Source organism: Pithys albifrons, chromosome 6 (genome assembly GCF_047495875.1).
Source record: "Pithys albifrons albifrons isolate INPA30051 chromosome 6, PitAlb_v1, whole genome shotgun sequence".
Taxonomy (NCBI): domain Eukaryota; kingdom Metazoa; phylum Chordata; class Aves; order Passeriformes; family Thamnophilidae; genus Pithys; species Pithys albifrons.
Genome location: NC_092463.1, coordinates 28,172,090 through 28,190,122, shown reverse-complemented (window position 1 = coordinate 28,190,122; position 18,033 = coordinate 28,172,090). Strand labels below are relative to the sequence as shown.

Genomic DNA, 18,033 nt, shown 5'->3' with positions numbered 1-18,033 from the left:
TGTTCTTCATGGCTACCAAAACTAAGAAACGCATGGGAAACTCAGGCAGCCCTTTTTTCTGTTAATTTCTAAGTGACATCAAACTCATGAAGAAAACCAGGTTTTAAAAATTGTCATAATAGGTGCCAGGTAGATTTCTCAAACATTTTTGTAAACTCAGCCAGTAACTTATCATGCTTTTTTTGAACTTACTTGTCAAAACTGACTTGCGCTAATCCAGCAGTGAAGGCACTGTCAGAAACCACCTGTGCCAGCCTGGCCAAACACTCTGCAGCAGCACATCTGAGGAGCGGACTATTGCTTTCCAAGGCACCCATTACCAACGACAAGGCAGACCTCTTAACTTCTTCTGAACCTAAACTTCCCTTGCAGTGAGCCAAGTGCTAAAAATAGATATTAAATATATTAAACAGTTAGACAGTTTACTAATCAGCATGTGCTATTCTGTCATGCAAAAAACACAAGTCCTACAGAAGGAATTTGAGTTTTTCCCCTTTATCTGAGGATTCCCTCTCTTTTTATTTGCTGTTTTGAGAGTTAGACATCTAACCCCACATAAGTGTACAGTACAGCATTATAGTATCAACATTATTATTTTAAGAAATACTGGATAGACTGCAGTAGAACACAACAAACCAACAAAAGCATAAAATTCAGGAAATAATATCAAGAAGAAAACCAGTGAGAACAGAAAGGCACAAAGAAAAATCTTAGTCCAAAATAAGAGCATGAGCAAGATACAGCAGTTATCTGGATTGCATATTAAATATGCTCAAAATACAAATATTGTCTTGGCTATTCTGAAAACATTTTGCCTTAGGAAGAAAGCCTAAGAAAGAAAGAATGAAAACTGCACATGAACAGAGGAAAATATAAATAAAGCATTAGAGAAAACCAACAAATGGCAAATACTTCTGAGATCACTTTTTTTTACCAATTGTTACTTTTTTATTTATACAATAAGAAAGATGAAAGGGACAGTGATAAAAACAGACAGGACACAAATGATTTGTTCATCTCTCTCTTATTTGACTGACACTAGTATAGATGCTAGAATACTACAGTGCACTAGAACAGGGTTCCCTGAAACTAACATTAAAATAGGGGAAAACTGAACAGTGACTCCTTAGCACTTGAGAAAGTTATGACATTATAAACCAATATATTATCATATAAAACAGGACTGATCTTCACCTTGACTAGTAATCAAAACAAGAACTGTGTAGTGTGTTGGTCTGGGCTGGGGTAGTGGCAATTTTCTTCACAGTAACCAGTGTGGGGCCACATTTGGATTGTGCTGACACATGGTTGGTAATACTGAGATGTTTTTGTTACTGTTGAGCAGGGCTAACACAGAGCTTCTGGTACCACCCCACCAGTGAGCAGGGTGGGAGCACACAAGGATTTGGGAAGGGATGCAGCTGGGACAACTGACCCCAGCTAACCAAAGGGATACTCCATACCATATAGCTGTTGAGCTATAAGTAAGTTTTAAATAAAATGAGTTACATAGAGTTGTATGTGATTTAGTATGCAGTTTGCCTAGCTTTACTGGCTCAGCATGAGTAGCTGGATTGGCTGAAGCTTTAGGCCAATAGCTCTGAACTTACATCTAGAAGTTTTCGAATGGAATATAGTTAATTTTCTTGGTAATTTTCCTGGTAGCTGGTACAGTGCTTTTTGTCTTGATAACATACTGATGTTTTGATTCTTGCTAGGTAATGTTTATCCTAAGTTTAAGGCTATTTTAGTTTCATGTGCTCTGCCAGAGAGCAGATGCACCAAAAGACTACAGCTAGGAGCAAAAGCTGCAGCTTCTCAAGATAAGAATGATGAACAGCCTATATGCACAGACACAGGGAAAGAACTCGATAACATATTTGAAGACCCTGGATCAAAAATCACCATTGGACCAAGGGGTGAAGGTACGTGGAGAGCACATGAAGGGTGGGTGCGTACATCATAAGAGTGTAACTGCCCAGGGATTTTTGTTCTCGGTCCCTCTCCACAGACATCCATCTTGAGCTGACCTGCTGTTTTACCACTCTGTCAAATAATTTGGTTTCATAAATCTGATGCCTGACACTCTGTTACAGGAAACCCAAAGTGAAGCCAGAAGGAGGAAGCAAGCCTGAGAGTGAATGTGTGTGAACAAGGAGACCAAAGGGAGCTGCTCACTGTGAAGGGGCTCCAGTCCCAGCAGTTAAAGTCTCAGGTGGGTTGTGTGTGACTCCTTGAACGTAGTGTGAGAATGCTCAGGCAGCAGCTTCTCCTTTAACATGGCATCATGCTCAGCATATAAAGCTGGGAGAAGGAGGCAAGGGAATGTTTGCCTTCCCAAGTAACTGTTAGGCACAATGAAGCCCTGCTTTCCTGGAAACAGCTGAAAACCCACCTATGATGGGAAGCGGTGAATTAATTAGTTATTTTGCTTTGCTTGTGTGCATAGCTTTTGCTTTGCCTATTAAACTGTCTTCATATCAACCCATGGGTTTTCTCACTTTTACAAGTCTTTACCTCATCCCACTGTGGGGGGAGTCAGTGAGTGGCTGCATGTCTGGGTTTAAACCACAGCAGCCGACACATTTGAACCATTTTGCTATATTTTAGTAACACAGAGAGAGTGAGAAACAAAGGAGAGGAAACAAAGCAGAGGAAATAAACGAGAGAGAGATTTACCTTTAAGGAAGTAGATAAGGCTGACACAACATGCAGTTGTACTATTTGTTGTCGTGATCCTTTTGTTTGCTTTATGGCGTTCAACAACTGTTCTAACACCTGGAGTCTTAAACAAAAACAGAAAAGAAACGACAGAATTGAAAATTAAGGAAATAAATCATATGGCAATTTTATTGGCATGTATTCTTATATTCAAACAGCTGCCTCAAACTTACACTAAATTCTGAACATTCTAAGTATTGAAGGCACCAAGATTAAGCACTCATCCCACACAGGATTACTACCTATAATGATCACGATCTGAAGTCTAACTACAGTTGGCTTTGAAAAGCTGTTTAACTGAAAAATAAATGCTGCTCTAAAGCTGCATTCAAAAGTATTACCAGCAGCACACAGCAAAAAGCAACAGCATGCAAAAACCTCATGGAATTTTATGCGTTAGCAATCAGTGTGCTTATAAAGGTGAAACAAACCAAAATGCCAAGTGTGCAGTAGAAAGATACACACAAACCCAATGGAAGTTTGTAATCCCTTTCAAGCATTCTTGTAACTTGATGAAACTGCGTTAAGACATACTTGTTTCCTCCCATCTCCTTTATAAAAAGAATGAGGAAGGATGAGGGTTCCTTATCCTGTAGCTTCCTATCCCTTATCATCCCTCTTTGTTTCTAAGATATTTAGTAATTATGTATTAAGTACCACAAAAATAGTGCAATATCTCCTAAAATAACTTCCATTTTGATCTGGCTATCAAAACAAAACATTTTCCTTGGTAAACAGAATTTATTATGACAGTAATAACCTCTTGCTGGATGTGCCTTTTCATTGTCAGTAACATTAAAGAGAAAGGTGAAAGGTCTGGATTATATTATTCAAATGGTTTACATAATCAACTTACACAATTCATTATTTTTTCAGAACTGTGTTCTGTGTTCACTGTCAAACACTGTGACCATCTTACAACATCTCCCAAATTCCCCAGCAGTTACAGTTGCTACTTTACCTGTGAGACTCTGCTATGTGGGAAAACATAACTCCAAAAAGTCGAGCAGCTGCACTGATAACAGACAGTGCAGGAGGTAGTGGTTTAGGTACTGAATCCCCTTTTCCAGCCTTCTCATAAATTGAGTAAGGATCATACTCCAGGCTGCCACCAGCTATGTTGCTACCTAAAAGGAGCTATAAGAAGGAAAAAACGGATAGCCATATTCTTGACCAAGTCTAAACAAGTACTTGTCATAGTGGTTCGTTGTGGCGGACAAAGGGACACAGGCCGCAGGTATCACACACGAGGCTAATTCCTTAAACTACATATAACACACTCAAAACAAGAAAAAGAAAGAACAAAAGAAAAAGATCCTTCGAACTACAAGTTACAATATATATATTCTAAATCCCACCCATGGCCAGTTTTCATAGGTTTATAAGTGTCCATAGACTTCATTACAGCTTCTAATTAGATGTTACTCACTGTCCAGATGTACTTTTTGTTTCATGAGAAATTATCTACACACATTCCATTCCCATAGCTTGCTTCTCTCAAATCCCTTCTTATCTCAATTTATTTTAGTTATTCTGCCAGTTTTCTCACAGTTTTAATTATCTCTCTCTGTTCCCAGCTGTACAAGGAGGCACCACTCTACCCTAGGCCTGAAGCTGCCTGCAGTCTCGAAACTTTCATAATTCAAAACCTTCATAATCCTCACAAGTACTCACCCAAATAACTCAAACTTTATGAAAATACAATACTACTTTTATAACAAAAAGTACCTGCTCTTCAATAAATCGGTGGTCAGTCTCCTGCAGCAACGGACCGAGTAAAACAAGATCACTCTCATGACAAAGCGGTGGAAGCAAGAATGTAGAGGCATCAATCTGGCTATCTGAGACAGTCAAGTCGGCCACTAACTCTTTCAGAACAGCACAGAAGCTTCCTTTAAATAAAAGGAAAAATATTCAGAACTTCTGGTTAATTACTTGCAACAAGCAACTTTGGGAGCAAGACATTTATACACCCATCTAACATTTCTCTTAAATCCACAGATAGTTAATTGCAGAACACTCTCTGTTTACAGGGGAAAGAACAGAGCAGCACCTGAGATAAGCAAGCTAAGCACATACAGCAGTCTAGAAACTGAAAAACAAGAGACCTTTACCTTTACAGAAGGCTTAATGCCATAAAAGTGGTAATCTAGTAAATTAGTTACATTTACAATTACAGTAGAGGAAAAAAGGCAGTTACAAACACAGCTGTATTTTCTTCTATTTCCTGAAAATTAATGCTGTGGAATGTATTACATAATCACACAGGAATACTTGGACTTGGTAAGCAGAGGTAATTTAAAACATCCATAAGTTTGATAAATAATCAAAAGCTGATAAATGTAGTCCCCTGCTTTAGCAGTTTGCATGCAAAAAGCAAAGCAGGAGGAATTTACTGTAGGTTACACTATGAAATTACACTGCTAGTTGACTTTCACATATTTCTGTATGTAATATTTCTTACGAGGTTTTACATTATACATAAACAACAACCCTGGGCACTTTGACTCAGACTATTTTAGGTTATTAAAATAGTCCTTGCAGTGAGAGAACATTTCTAGCGCCGAACCACATGTCATGAGAACAGTCTAGTTTATAATTAAGTTATGTTGAAAAACTGCAGAACTGATGTTAAAGAATGTACACAGTCTTTATACAAATATTACACAAGAATTTACCTCCAGAGCATTAAGGTTGCAAAGTCAAGTCCTTTTGAATTGGGAAATACCAGCACTAAGAAGAGGAGCTTAACTCCACATATCCAAATCTATGCATTCAGTTTAGACGATTACACAGTTACCTGTTTGCACTAAAGTTGCTTATAATTTCTCAACACATGGAAGTTCCAAAAAATGGGACAACATAGTTTTCAGCACCCTATGAGCACAAGCAGAACTAGCATAGTTGGAGCTGGTAGTTACAACTAGCTATTTCATCCTTCCTGAAAATTGAAACTGTTCTGAGAAAGCTGACTTTCTCTCCCCTACCTGCCTAACTCCTGGCCTCATCAGCCTGCCTTCCCTGCGGGCAGTTGTTACTTTGCCTGCCTTCCTTGCTAATTAAACAAAAATGCAATTTTTCTAAAATGGTCTACTCAAATCTAAATGCATGTCCTAGTTCAGCACCTGGGACCACTTTGTGGGTGTGACCAAAGCTGCATATTCTCCACCCTCTTTATAATTTCTCATGAACTGTTAACAATGGACCATTTGCAGCAGCTGCCCAGAGCACACCGGACCCCTCAGGATGTAGGATGGGTGTTAAAGAAGCCTGTGAGAAAGGAGCTGTGATAACTCCCCTCCGGGGAGTCATTAGCACCTTCACACCCAGCCTGAAGGGGTGTGTCTGCCAATGGACCAGCAACAATTCCAAAAATAACCCATGACTCACAGAGTCAGATCACTCATTGTGGATCTCCCCTCCCTGGGGGAGGTACTGGGCAATCCCACCTGGACCTGAGGGTATATAATCTTGGGGTCTGGAGACCTCTGGTACTGCTAATCAGATCCAGAGGAGGACCAGAACCTCAACAGGACTGCAACTGTCATCTGCACCAGCAGGTTTTTCCCTTCCTTATTTTGACTCCGGGGAACCGTGTGGGGCTTAGCACAGGGGCTAAAGAACACCATCCTATTTGTGCCCCAGGGTGCTGGGTCATACTTCTGGGGTTTGTGAATAAAACCAATTTCTCTTTGTATCATTGTATTTATGGTAATATTTTTATTAAATTGTAACTCTGACTTATAATTTTTAAAGTAGAGCAATGCAAAAAGTTAGCACTATCAAATCTATTTCAAGGTGCACAGATAGTGTATGAAAGGGACAGAAATTGAGCCTTTTTAATAAAACACAATAATTAAACAACTGGAAGCTGTTCTCTCACTATTGCTCATCACAGTAACTTTTTTTAAAATCCCCTGCCTATGAAAACAGCTTTAAAAACAAATGTAATTTAGATACCCATTTTTAAAGCAAAATAACATTTATTTTCATCCTAGGCACTTGGCAATCCCCAACATGTCTAACAATATTATCCCAATGTAAAGCAATTCAAAATTTTGAGCCAGAATGCTGTTCCAGCATTCTAGCTATTCATCTCATCCTATTAAGAAAGAAAAGTGAATGCTTGTATTCAGTTTTATGGTTTAGACAGTAGAATGTAACAAGCACAGAAAGCTGAAGAATGAAAAGAACCCTAATGAGTTGTCTGACAAAACACATTAATTTCATACAACAGAGAACATCAACTAATCTAATAAAATTCAAACTACTGAAATCCTTTGTGTGAAATTTTCAACTCGGACATTATAAAACTTTTCATATTAACTCACAGGAAATAAATGTTTAGCCTCAAAAAACATGACCACATTATAATCTGAAACTAATGACACATGAAAATTATCACAAATATGATTTGTCATTTTAGAAATGGAACCAGCCTTCCCCAGCTTAAAAATTTCATACTTTTGATTAAATAAATTGCAAAGTCTTAACTATTCACACAGAATGGAAGACAGCAACTAAAACATATTCACTGTATTTCACTGGTGTTCAAATTTACCTAATATGTTCTTCTCATGTCTGTCATTGCTGAAATACTGCAAAAAATCAGTAACTATTCATGCACAGTCAAGGTAAGTCTTCATAAAATTCTGATGTTTGAGCAGATATTGATTTTTAGTGATGAAAACAGTAAAAGAAACATCAAAGAGGCAGAAAGTGAGCAGGAAAGGACCAAGCAGAGCATAAACAAGTCCTAGTATCTCAGGCCTCAGAAATCTAAAGGCTTGAATTGGCAAGGAGGCTTGGTTCTATGAATAAAGAATCTGTTTTCAACTGTTTGTTTTTCTGGGTATTTTGTTTTGTTCTTCTTCTGCTAAAGAAAACAAGCTTTGCATGTTATCTGCAAATACTAAAACCATGAGTTAGAACTCCTGGTGTATGTTTCCATCACCAACTTTCTCAAAAACAAACAACTTGCAGGTTTCTAGCCCCTGGCTAACCACCTGGATCAAAGAAAAAAATACAAAAGAAATAAAACTATGAAGTGGTGAAAGCTTCTGATTCAGTCTGTCACTCTGAGCTGTGCAAAATGTGACATGCTGTGCAATACAAGAGTACTCCTAATATTGTTTCTATTGATAATGACTAAATTTAGACATTGAAAAAAAGCATCCTGGGTTTCGTAATTATATTGTTTTCCTAAATAAATTATTTTTTTAAAATCCAGGTATTGGCAAAGATATATAGTTTCTGCATGAAGCTGTCATACTGGGAATAATATGGAAAGAATGGTATTTGTTTCAAGTTTTACCTTTGAAACTTTTCGTTGCTTTTTTAAATGATGCATACTTATACATTAAAATATATAGTAGACCCTGGAAATAAGTTCTGGCAATGTCTGCATTTCCATTCTTTCCCCACTCTCACACTGCCGTATTACACATGGGTGGCCACCTCTGAGATTACACCCATCAAATTACTGGTTTGGCTCCAAGGCTATTTTCAAAGCTTTCAGGAGGGTGATGACATATTTGTAATCAACCTTTCAAGCTTTTTCTTTATTTATTGAATCTAGAATGCAGCATCCTCAGCTGGGATGCTTTCTCCCAGGAGTCACGCTTTGCAGGTCAGTACGTAACACTGTGTGTTTTCAATAAAGTTAGGGCACACCAAGAAACTGCCAAACCCATCCATACCCAAATCTTTGTACTCTATAAAATGTCACCCCCATAATAAAGGAACATAAGGAATAACTTGCCTTAAGGGATGGAGGTGTAATTTTCACTCTTTTAACCTCAAGTCACAAGTGACTATTACACACTGTGCCTCAAGTGTTATATACAGACTTCTAATGTGACAACAGTCTTAAGGCACAGGTCAGTGACTTGTCCCAATTCACTTAGCAGTTACCACTAGATGGAGCAGAAAATTTGAGTAAGGACAGATAATTTAGACCCTGGCTGGTCCATTTTGCTTCTGTTTTGAAGAAACACCCTGTACTTCTCTTTACAGCTGTCAAACCCACCATGGTTCCTTACTGCAGTCCGTACAGTACTGTATGGCAAACAATGTAAAGACAACAAAGACATGGATTGTTTTAGCTGAACTGTTAGACCTGTCAAACTACAGTGCATAGTTATTGGATTAGAGGGCTAGATCTTAGATACTGCCACTTATGTTCTCCTACAGAAAAAAGAAGTTAAGCCCCAGGTGTTGTTGCAATTGTTCTTCAAATACAAACTTCTTATCCTCAATCTGCACAGGATCTGATTAATATATCTGTAATATATGTTTACTTAAACCAATTAAATTAAATTCTTTCATTAGACTATATGCAACAGGTTTAAGCTAAGATTACATCTTTAGGATTTAGGATTCAATGAAAAGAAAAACAGGCAACAAAGAAAATAAATTTTTCAACTAGTTTTAAATTGAAAGGTTGTCTACCTTCAAGTTTCAACCAAAAATAGAGCAAAAGTCTGTATTTGTAGCAGAAGCCAAAATTCATATTAGGAGAGGTAAAAAAAAAGATCACGAACACTAGCTTTTGAAAATCACAGTGACAACAAATTTAAATAGACAGAATAACTTTTTTTTTAGAACGGAAGGAACTAATTTTTGCCAGCTGAATATATGTTGAATAAAACCATAAAAATGAGCCCATGGTATTTTTAGTGGATTTCTCTTTGTATGAAAATACGTACCTTCATAGGTCTTTGGAGGCAATACTGCTAGTAATTCATAAAGTTTATGTCTGTAAACCATTGATGGTGTTTTTAAAGAATTTCCATATGATTTATAAATTGAAGAGAGCCTTAAAATATAAAAAGCACATCAGAGATGTAAAAGACTTCAAGCATTATGAAACACCCCAGTTTCATTTGCACCACTCTGCTGAATACTTTTTAAGTTTGTACATATATAAGTACAGTTCTGATTTGCATTACCAATAAAAGAAAACCAATTTATTTCACTTGTTCTGACAGAACATCTGTTATCCATTCCCAGGCATTATTTTTATTTAATACTAGAGAAATAAACAAGGTTTTCTATTTTCTTTGGTTGTACCTCTATTTATGACAATAAACTTTTGTGGATGTATTTCTCTAAGAGCTTAGAGTCCAAATGCACTAAAATCACTCTATATTTCAAAGGCAAAAGTATAAAAATTAAAAAACCCTTTCCAGCTTAGTTCTGAATATAAATATAAAAAATTCCCATGTCTAAAAGATTTTTTCCTAAGCATATTCTTGAATTTGTTTTTATTTTATAAAAAAAGATGGTATATATACACAAATGCGTATGTTTGATTAAAAAAGTAGAATATAAACACTAACAGAAAAAACCCATGCAATAATTTCTTCCTTAGCTTTTTTACATGGCACTGGAATCTGCAAACACATATAGTCTGATTTTTGTCTGTTGAGAAGAAAGTTCTTTAGAAAGTGCACTAAGTCAAATACAGATTGCTCTGTGGCTTCTCAAAACCAGAATCTCTGCAACAGTTTTATACACACACTTACTGTGTCAATAAATCAACAGCACTTGGCAGAGGAGGAAGAAGTCTCCGCACAACTTCATCCGTAAGAAGACCACCACAGTGGGAAACAAAGCTTTTGATAGCTAGAAAAGGAATTGGATTTCAATTTACTTAGTGTGAGGTATCTTGCAGAAAAAAACCAAACACAACACATTAGCAAAGTAATTATATTATTACCTCACTAATAAGGTAAAAGTAGAAGAAAAAATCAAACAAAATGAAAAATATTTTTTGCCAATAATTGAAGAAACAGATAAAAATCTCAAATGAAAAGGGTCATATTTACAGATGCACTGTTTTGGTGTCTCAGCTTGGACGTTCATATCCTGACTCTTAATTGCATATATAAATGGATTTACTTTTTGCTTTTTGTTATGGTTTTTGTTATGAATTGAGTTACAGTACATATATCAACTTCATGATAATTCCATGATAACAATTAAAAAAATAGAAGGATGATAAAATGACCCACTGCTTACTGTTTGCCATTAAAATTTTGCTTAATTACTGTACCTTAGGAACCAACTAATATGTATACAAGTATTTTTCATTATTTACAGAAAACTAAACTTGATTTTAATTTTCAAAAGCACCTACAGATATAAAGTATTAAATAGGTATTTTCTAAAGAAAAAGTATTTGAAGGTTCATTGTTTAGATTACTTCTAAAATAAAATTATTATTGAATTCCGCACTCCGTGATAAATTTTAACTGTGAGAGAGAGGGGTGATCCCTATAGTAGGGTTGATATTTTTGCAATGCAAAGGACCCTCTAAAATACATGACTGTAGGGGTAAATAACTCTTTGCCAGAAGATACTGCTACTGAAGAGCCAGTTATTTTTGCTCAAGGAAGGTTTCGTGCCTGAAATGAGGCATCTTTCCCAGGAACAGTTTTCCACAGGAGGGTACGAGAGAGATAACGCTGCCACAGCCACACTGCAGGGCCTCGGCAGCCAGCGGGGAGCTGAGCCAGGGGAAGCCATGATAAAGCCCAAGGAGGGAACGAAAGGTTTGCCTTTTCCCTGGGGCCCAGGGCTGCCGTACAGCACTGTGAGCATAGGCCAGTCTTCAGTGTCCTTGCCTTCAGAATAAACCTTTTGGAACCCTTTCCACTGCTTCAGAATTTTGGGGCGGAATACCTGCATATGTTTTGCTCTACAATGACTGAAACACCTAAAGTATTTGAAGATCACTTAAGTAATTTCTTGGAAACCCAAATTCACAGTGTTCTATTTAAAAGTAGCAACCTACCAGATAGCAGCCACATACAGAGCACTCTTCACCAGGTGAGAAGGAAAACTACCTTATCGTAATTTTTACCCAGGTCTTCCCACCCTTGAAAACGTGTTTGAATGACTCACCAATTCTATTTTGCTCAGAGTAACTCACATGGTAGGAATCAGAACCTCTATTTTTCAAAAATAATAGACTGTACAAACAACAGAACATATCCTGCTTTAGGTCTTCATTCATTACTGTGATATGTATGTTAAACAAGAGAAGAAACCTTTCTGATTATCATTTACTGATTGAAAATCAACTGATTAGAGGAACAAGAGGAAAAACAGCCTTGGAATTTTATTAGTTGGGGTTTTTTTAACAAGAATGGAACATATACACACACGCACACATATATATATATAAAGATATACAAGCACAAATTTTGGGGAGTGAATATATCCTTTATCATCCAGTTAAAAAAAAAATCAGTATGAATTGTCCTTGTTCTTTCAGAAGGAAAACTGAAGTAAGAGCCCAACTATAAATACGCAGAGAAAGACAGTAAATCCCACTTACCACAAAGAGCACCAGCACGGCCTTCCAGTGTTACTTGCCAGGTAAATGAGTCTCCTCGTGACTTCTCTGTTTCTAGATCCTTGGGAGATGATGGAAAGATGCACTTCCACAGTAACAGAATTTGTGGTAGATGATGTTGGACAACTGAAGGACCTGCAAATGGTGACAGTTGTCATCCCAATGTATGGATTAATAAAATTAAATTACCCCTTTCATTCTTTTTTTCTATGTTCACAAAATCTTTCAGGCAGTGAACAAAACCTTATACTACTTTCCCAGCCTTCTCATATATAATTTCTCAGATGTTTACTATCTTGGTACTCCATTTTCTTATATAATCACATACCCATTGAGACATTTACTAGTAATGCTACCAAGCCAACTACAATTTCTGGTTTACTAAGTAGAGACACTGTGGATCACCAGCATAGAAGAGATATGACAATCAACAGTAATGCTCAGGAAAACAAATATTTGTTTTAGGTTAATTAAATATATAAGAAAAAATGGGAGTTGTTGGGCAGAGATATTAGCTGAAGCATAAAAGGTGACTTAAAAATATGACCAAAACCAATAAAATACATTTTTCATTGGTAACTTATTGGTCATCATCAATAATATGACCATTAATACATATCAGAAAGTTCTGCAAGATTTCAAATGCCTATATAAATTATTAGCTCATTTTGTGCTGGGACAGATGTTTAACAATTCATGACCATGAAAACATTTGGTTAGATGGACTTTGAAATTTATCTTCTACATTTAACTAATAGTGGTTCCACTCAGTGGTTTCCTGACATTGCTTCCAATGAATTAATACAAATTTGAAGAAATTACATTTTTATCTTAGAAAGTTTTTCTAAATGCTCCAATTCAAATTAGGGGGGGGGTTTAATTATTTTGCAGTGGTAAATTAAACAAAACCTCAAAAGAACTAAAATTGGAGACAGAACACTGTTAGAACAGCTTAACAGAGTTTAAAAAGAATTGTAGAAAGCTACTACCTAATGTCATGAGGGCAGCTATCAGTACCCATCCAGCCTGTGTCCGCTGCAGTGAAAGGCGACTATTCTGAGAAGCAGAACACAACAAATCCTCTGCTACTGTCATGATTACCTTCAAAGTAAAACAGAAAAACAGAGCATCAGCATCTTGGTAACTACCAAACTTTTTTTCAATACTCTTTGATGTGATATTTAATCCTATTCCAGTATTCCCAGATAGAAGGCCATTTTCCTCTCACACTATGGTAATAAACTCAGGCTCATGAAGTGTCAATTCCTGACTTCAGTACTAGTCTGGGATGGCTTCAACAGTTCTGTGGAGTACTAGGTAAGTTCCTCTGCTGCTTCATACCCTTTCTTTTAACAGCAGTAAAATGACAATTGATAATTCCCACAGGAATATGCACTGGAAGGATAGAAGTGTCCTGATATTCTGCTTATGTCAATAGATAGAAAAAGAATAGCATGACACCTACAAATTACAGCTCAGAAGTGGTGAGACCAGACCAGATCCTTGTTTTAGAATAAGGTCTATCATTTTCTCTGACCATTTTTCAAATCAACAAATGGTATGACTAAACAAACAAGTTAGAACAGTATAGTTAGAATTAATCCCATCTTAGCTGCTCAACAATAATTGCATGTGCCAACTATGCGCTAAATGCAAGGTGATTGTGCTTGTTACCAATGCACAAGCTACCTAGAACTTACACAGAGGAACACACCTTGTGCCCATGGACTACTACCATTATGTCTGGTCTCCAAAACAAAATGCTCATAAATCAGTGTTACACAAGTAAGAAGTGTCATTATCAAGAGTATCCTTAAAAGCCTCTGTAAACATCCTTCTATATTTCTTGGCACACTTAGAAAATGTCATGAATGTTTGCACATGAACGTTTGTTTCACAAAGGTTTGAAATTTTTACACTTTCTAAAATTCATCTGAAGTCTTTTCTCCTGTCTGAAAATGTTAGTTTCCCCAATTCTAAAATGCTACCAGGTGGTTGCAAATGAAGAAATTTATTTGTATATACTCCTGATAGATTTAATATATTTGATTCTAAAAAAAAATCAGTACCCTTGTTAAATTATACTACTAAAATATCACTAAAAACTTCATATACTTAAATTACCTGTAAAACAAACATCCTAGAAAGGATGACATTTAATGATTTCTTACAATTTTTCTCCCTATGTACTTGGAGGAATGTCTTGCTTTTGAGGAATTCTTTTTTAACTGAAGTATAAACACTAGTATTGAATGTTAAATACAAATCCACTAATTATTTTATTTTCTTTAGGTTCCACCTGCAACTCTAACTGCTCTCTCAAAGGAAATGAATATATAACAGCTTCTGTCCAGATCACTGTTGTCTGTGTTTGATACTTCCTTTTCAAAACTGCTCTATTTAACACTGGTCTCTTTCAGCTCCTCAGAAGAGGAGTTAGTCTGGAATCTGGCAGAGTTCCTGGGAGAGAATGGAAAAGGGCTTTTGTCAACTTCTCTGTTCTCCCGCCTGCCAGCTTAGTACAGAATACAGCATTTCTCCCACACATTTTTTTGTGCCCTCCCACACCTCCTCCCAGCCTTATTTCATTCTATTATACTTCTCTAAAAGAAATCTTTGTTAAGAATTACATTTCTCTGTTAAATACAAACTTTAGCTCTGCTTAAGTATATAGTATTTGAATGGCAATTCTTATCTCTATAAGTTGGCAAACTATATTCATTTTGTTTGCTCTGTGTGATCTTTTAGTAATCACCAGGAAAAGTTCTTAAAAGCCAAGAAACACATGTGCACTTTTTTTTTAATTTATAAATTCATTCAATTTGCAGTTGAGACTCAGAATGTTGAGAGTATTTTTCTTAATGTCCACTGAATCCAAAAGAGGTATTTTCAGAAGAAAGAATATAAGTTTTGACAGTATGCAAAGAATAAGCATGTACTGCTGACATTTATGATGCACCACAGTTTTTCAAATATGAGTAAATCCATGGAAAAAAGTTCCCACTAAGATGGAAACAACTTCTTCTCCTGGTCTGTATTTCTTCCTTAAAACTTCAGAGCACTGTATATCCTGTCTGCACTAGCGAGGAGATTGGGATGACCATCTTAGACTATGATAATGCAATAAATTGGTTTCTACTAAATTCTGTAAAACAAAATAAAAGTGTGTATCTGTTATACTTGACTAAACATTTTGTTGGACTTGACCAAAGATTTTCAAGATAATACAATAATGGCTGTTACTGCTGTAAGCACGGACAGAAGTGTACACTGGAGGGTCATTGACAGGCCTGGGAAATATTAATTCAGCCTAGTCTGTGGTTGAACAAGTTTCATTCCAGGAAGCTTATTTCCAACATCACACCATGCAGCAGATCTCTATGTGTATTTCTATTTATTTTTTTAATACAAGGAAGATCTTTTCCTTCGGCAAAGTCTGATACATTTCAGCTGTATTTACACCAAAATCACCTTTTCTCACCATGAACACTGCTAAAATGTCAGCTTTCTAATTTAGGCCAGTGTCAAACTGAGACAGAATTGCAGAAGGTTTAATTTTGCTGTAAAGACCTCAGTTTGAGAATCTGAAAAACATAACTATTCAAAAAATACTTTCTTCAGGTAAACCTTTTCTTAGACTGTTCACTTTAAGTCCTTACAGCTTTACAGAACAGCTCTGCCCCAAAATAACACATTTCTCCTCTAACAAACTTTTCCATTAGCAATATGAGTAGTCAATAAAATAATTAGCAACATTTCCCAAGGAGTTCACAATCCTGACACGTTAGAAAAACACTTGTTTATTTAAGTTATGGCATACTTCAAAGTCCCCCTTCTTGAGGAACCAAAGTATCTCATCAGTATACTGGGTTATGTGATCATATCATAGAGAAAACATGCAAATACTACTGCAAAAACTTCTAATAACTGCCTATGTAAAGTATTCAAACCATACCTTCCCTTTTCCATGTGGAATTCCTAAAGGACAGTGTTTTACTGCACCCAGCAAAGCAGCAACAGCAAAACTATAGCCAGTTACTGCTTCTGGGGAGGATTTGAATGTGCTAAGACGTTCAGTGCAACGATCCAATAGCAGGGACACATAGGAGGGCAATGCTACTGCAATGCAGCGTAAACACCAAGCTGCTGTTAGTCTGACTGAAATGCTGGGATGAAGAATGATAGAAATTACTGCTTCCAGAACTCCTGAAAAATAAAATGCATAGACACACTTGAGAAACAGGCAAGCAGATTGTCAAGTAGGCAAAAATCTATACAGAAGACTGGTGAACATAACAGTATCTGGTTTCTCTACTTTTCTTGAAAAAGTACTATTTTTTTTAATTGTGAAGTACTTCTTAACAAATTTAAATATTTCAGTACTTTTCAAAAAAATTACCTTGAATTAAATGTAACATTTTGGAGAAAACCTAACATATTACACAATTATCCACCAATATGCATATAAAGTATCTGTAAACATTCCCAAGGAAGCAGAAATCCATGCAGTGGAAACAGATGTCCACTTGAACTGATCCAGAAAAAAAGCAGCTAAATGAAAACAGTAAAGGTTCATGAAGATACCCAGTTCAATCAAACTGATTTATCAGAAACATGATGAAGTGTTGGATCCTAAGTGCAACCCTTAATGGAATTAAATTTGATACAGACTAATTGCTTTTTTCTTAATAAATATACTTGTACAGGTTGGAGAAGAGTACTATTTGGGCAATGTCTGAAGTTTTCCTACATCATGTAAGGTAGTAAGGTAGCCAATTTTCCCTCCTCCCTTTTTTTTTTTTTGTGAGGGTTTGGGGGGTTTTGTGGGTTTTTAGTTTGGTTTGGTTTTGGTTGGGTTTTTTGGTGGGTTTGGGGTTTTTTTTTGTAGTTTATTGGAAGAATACAGAAAAGAATAGGAAAACTATGGAGATCCTGGTAAGGAGACTGAGCACCAGAATAGTCATAAGAAATCAAAGATCACAGTGAACAAAGGAATATAAATATATTTTGTACTCTAGTTTAAAAAATAATTCAGGGCTTGTACCTGTACTAGAGTCTTGCAGTAATGGTGCTGCTGTAGTTCCTAAGCCTTGGATGAGACTTCCAAGTTCCTGAAGTGCACACACAAGCACATGCTGACTTGCTGTTACATCTGTTGTATTAAGTCTTGTTTCCAAATTACTGTCACTCACTGCAGCATCTGATAACACAAGAAAATCACCATGAAATCATTACCAAAATCAAACAGATAGGAAAAAGGCTTTTGCTAAGAGAAGTTGTTTCTATTACTAAAAGAGTTTTTATCATTACCACTTTTATTATTGAACAAACTGTATTCATAAAGGGTTACCTTGACTGAGACAAGCACATTTCTATTACTGAACTGGATAGTGTAGTGACATCTGTGATGGAAGGAGGGTGGACAAAGTGGAAACCACCAAATTGCTTATCTTGATGTGATGGGGAACAGTGGCTAGGAAGAAGAATGCTATTCTCTGTCCCACCAAAAGTGACTTGAAGAGGACATGCTCTGATATAACCTGCCAGATGTTACTATACAATAGGAAAAAAGAAAGGGAAGGAAAGAATTAAATCTTGTGAGAGCAAGAAAGCAAGAAAGTGGAGACAAGGAATAAAGAAGGAGGGGGAAATATGTTTTTTTGAAAGTTCATCTTTTGAGACACAAATGATTATGTCAGTTTAGACATACAACATTTAGGTATTTAACTCAGATATAATATGCAGCTGTACGGCAGGGGACAACTGCTTATGCTCAGCATTCTTTTCTTTTCCCCTACAAGGACAATGGTGGGAGATCAGAGGCTTTTTCTGGAAGCTGTGTGCAAGAGTTTATCATGCAAGAGATCTGTTTTCTCCAGGAGAAATGCCCATTTTTCAACTGAGAACAAATGCTTCTTTTTTGAACCTTCAGTAATGTCAACTGCTATGAA

The 18,033-nt window shown here is 36.5% G+C and overlaps 1 protein-coding gene across 8 annotated transcripts in view; it reads right to left on the bottom strand.

Moving 5' to 3' along the window:
• The window catches only part of HEATR5A (HEAT repeat containing 5A), a 73,091-nt gene that overhangs the window by 25,103 nt on the left and 29,955 nt on the right, over positions 1-18,033 (bottom strand). For all 8 annotated transcript variants that reach the window (XM_071557970.1, XM_071557967.1, XM_071557974.1 and 5 more), the window contains 10 exons: positions 17,127-17,282; positions 16,038-16,288; positions 13,072-13,183; positions 12,065-12,217; positions 10,248-10,347; positions 9,429-9,538; positions 4,450-4,613; positions 3,683-3,858; positions 2,680-2,785; positions 193-383 (listed from right to left, as the gene is read on the bottom strand). In XM_071557970.1, coding sequence (XP_071414071.1) covers positions 193-383; positions 2,680-2,785; positions 3,683-3,858; positions 4,450-4,613; positions 9,429-9,538; positions 10,248-10,347; positions 12,065-12,217; positions 13,072-13,183; positions 16,038-16,288; positions 17,127-17,282 — 1,519 coding nt within the window. The remainder of the gene's footprint in view (positions 1-192; positions 384-2,679; positions 2,786-3,682; positions 3,859-4,449; positions 4,614-9,428; positions 9,539-10,247; positions 10,348-12,064; positions 12,218-13,071; positions 13,184-16,037; positions 16,289-17,126; positions 17,283-18,033) is intronic.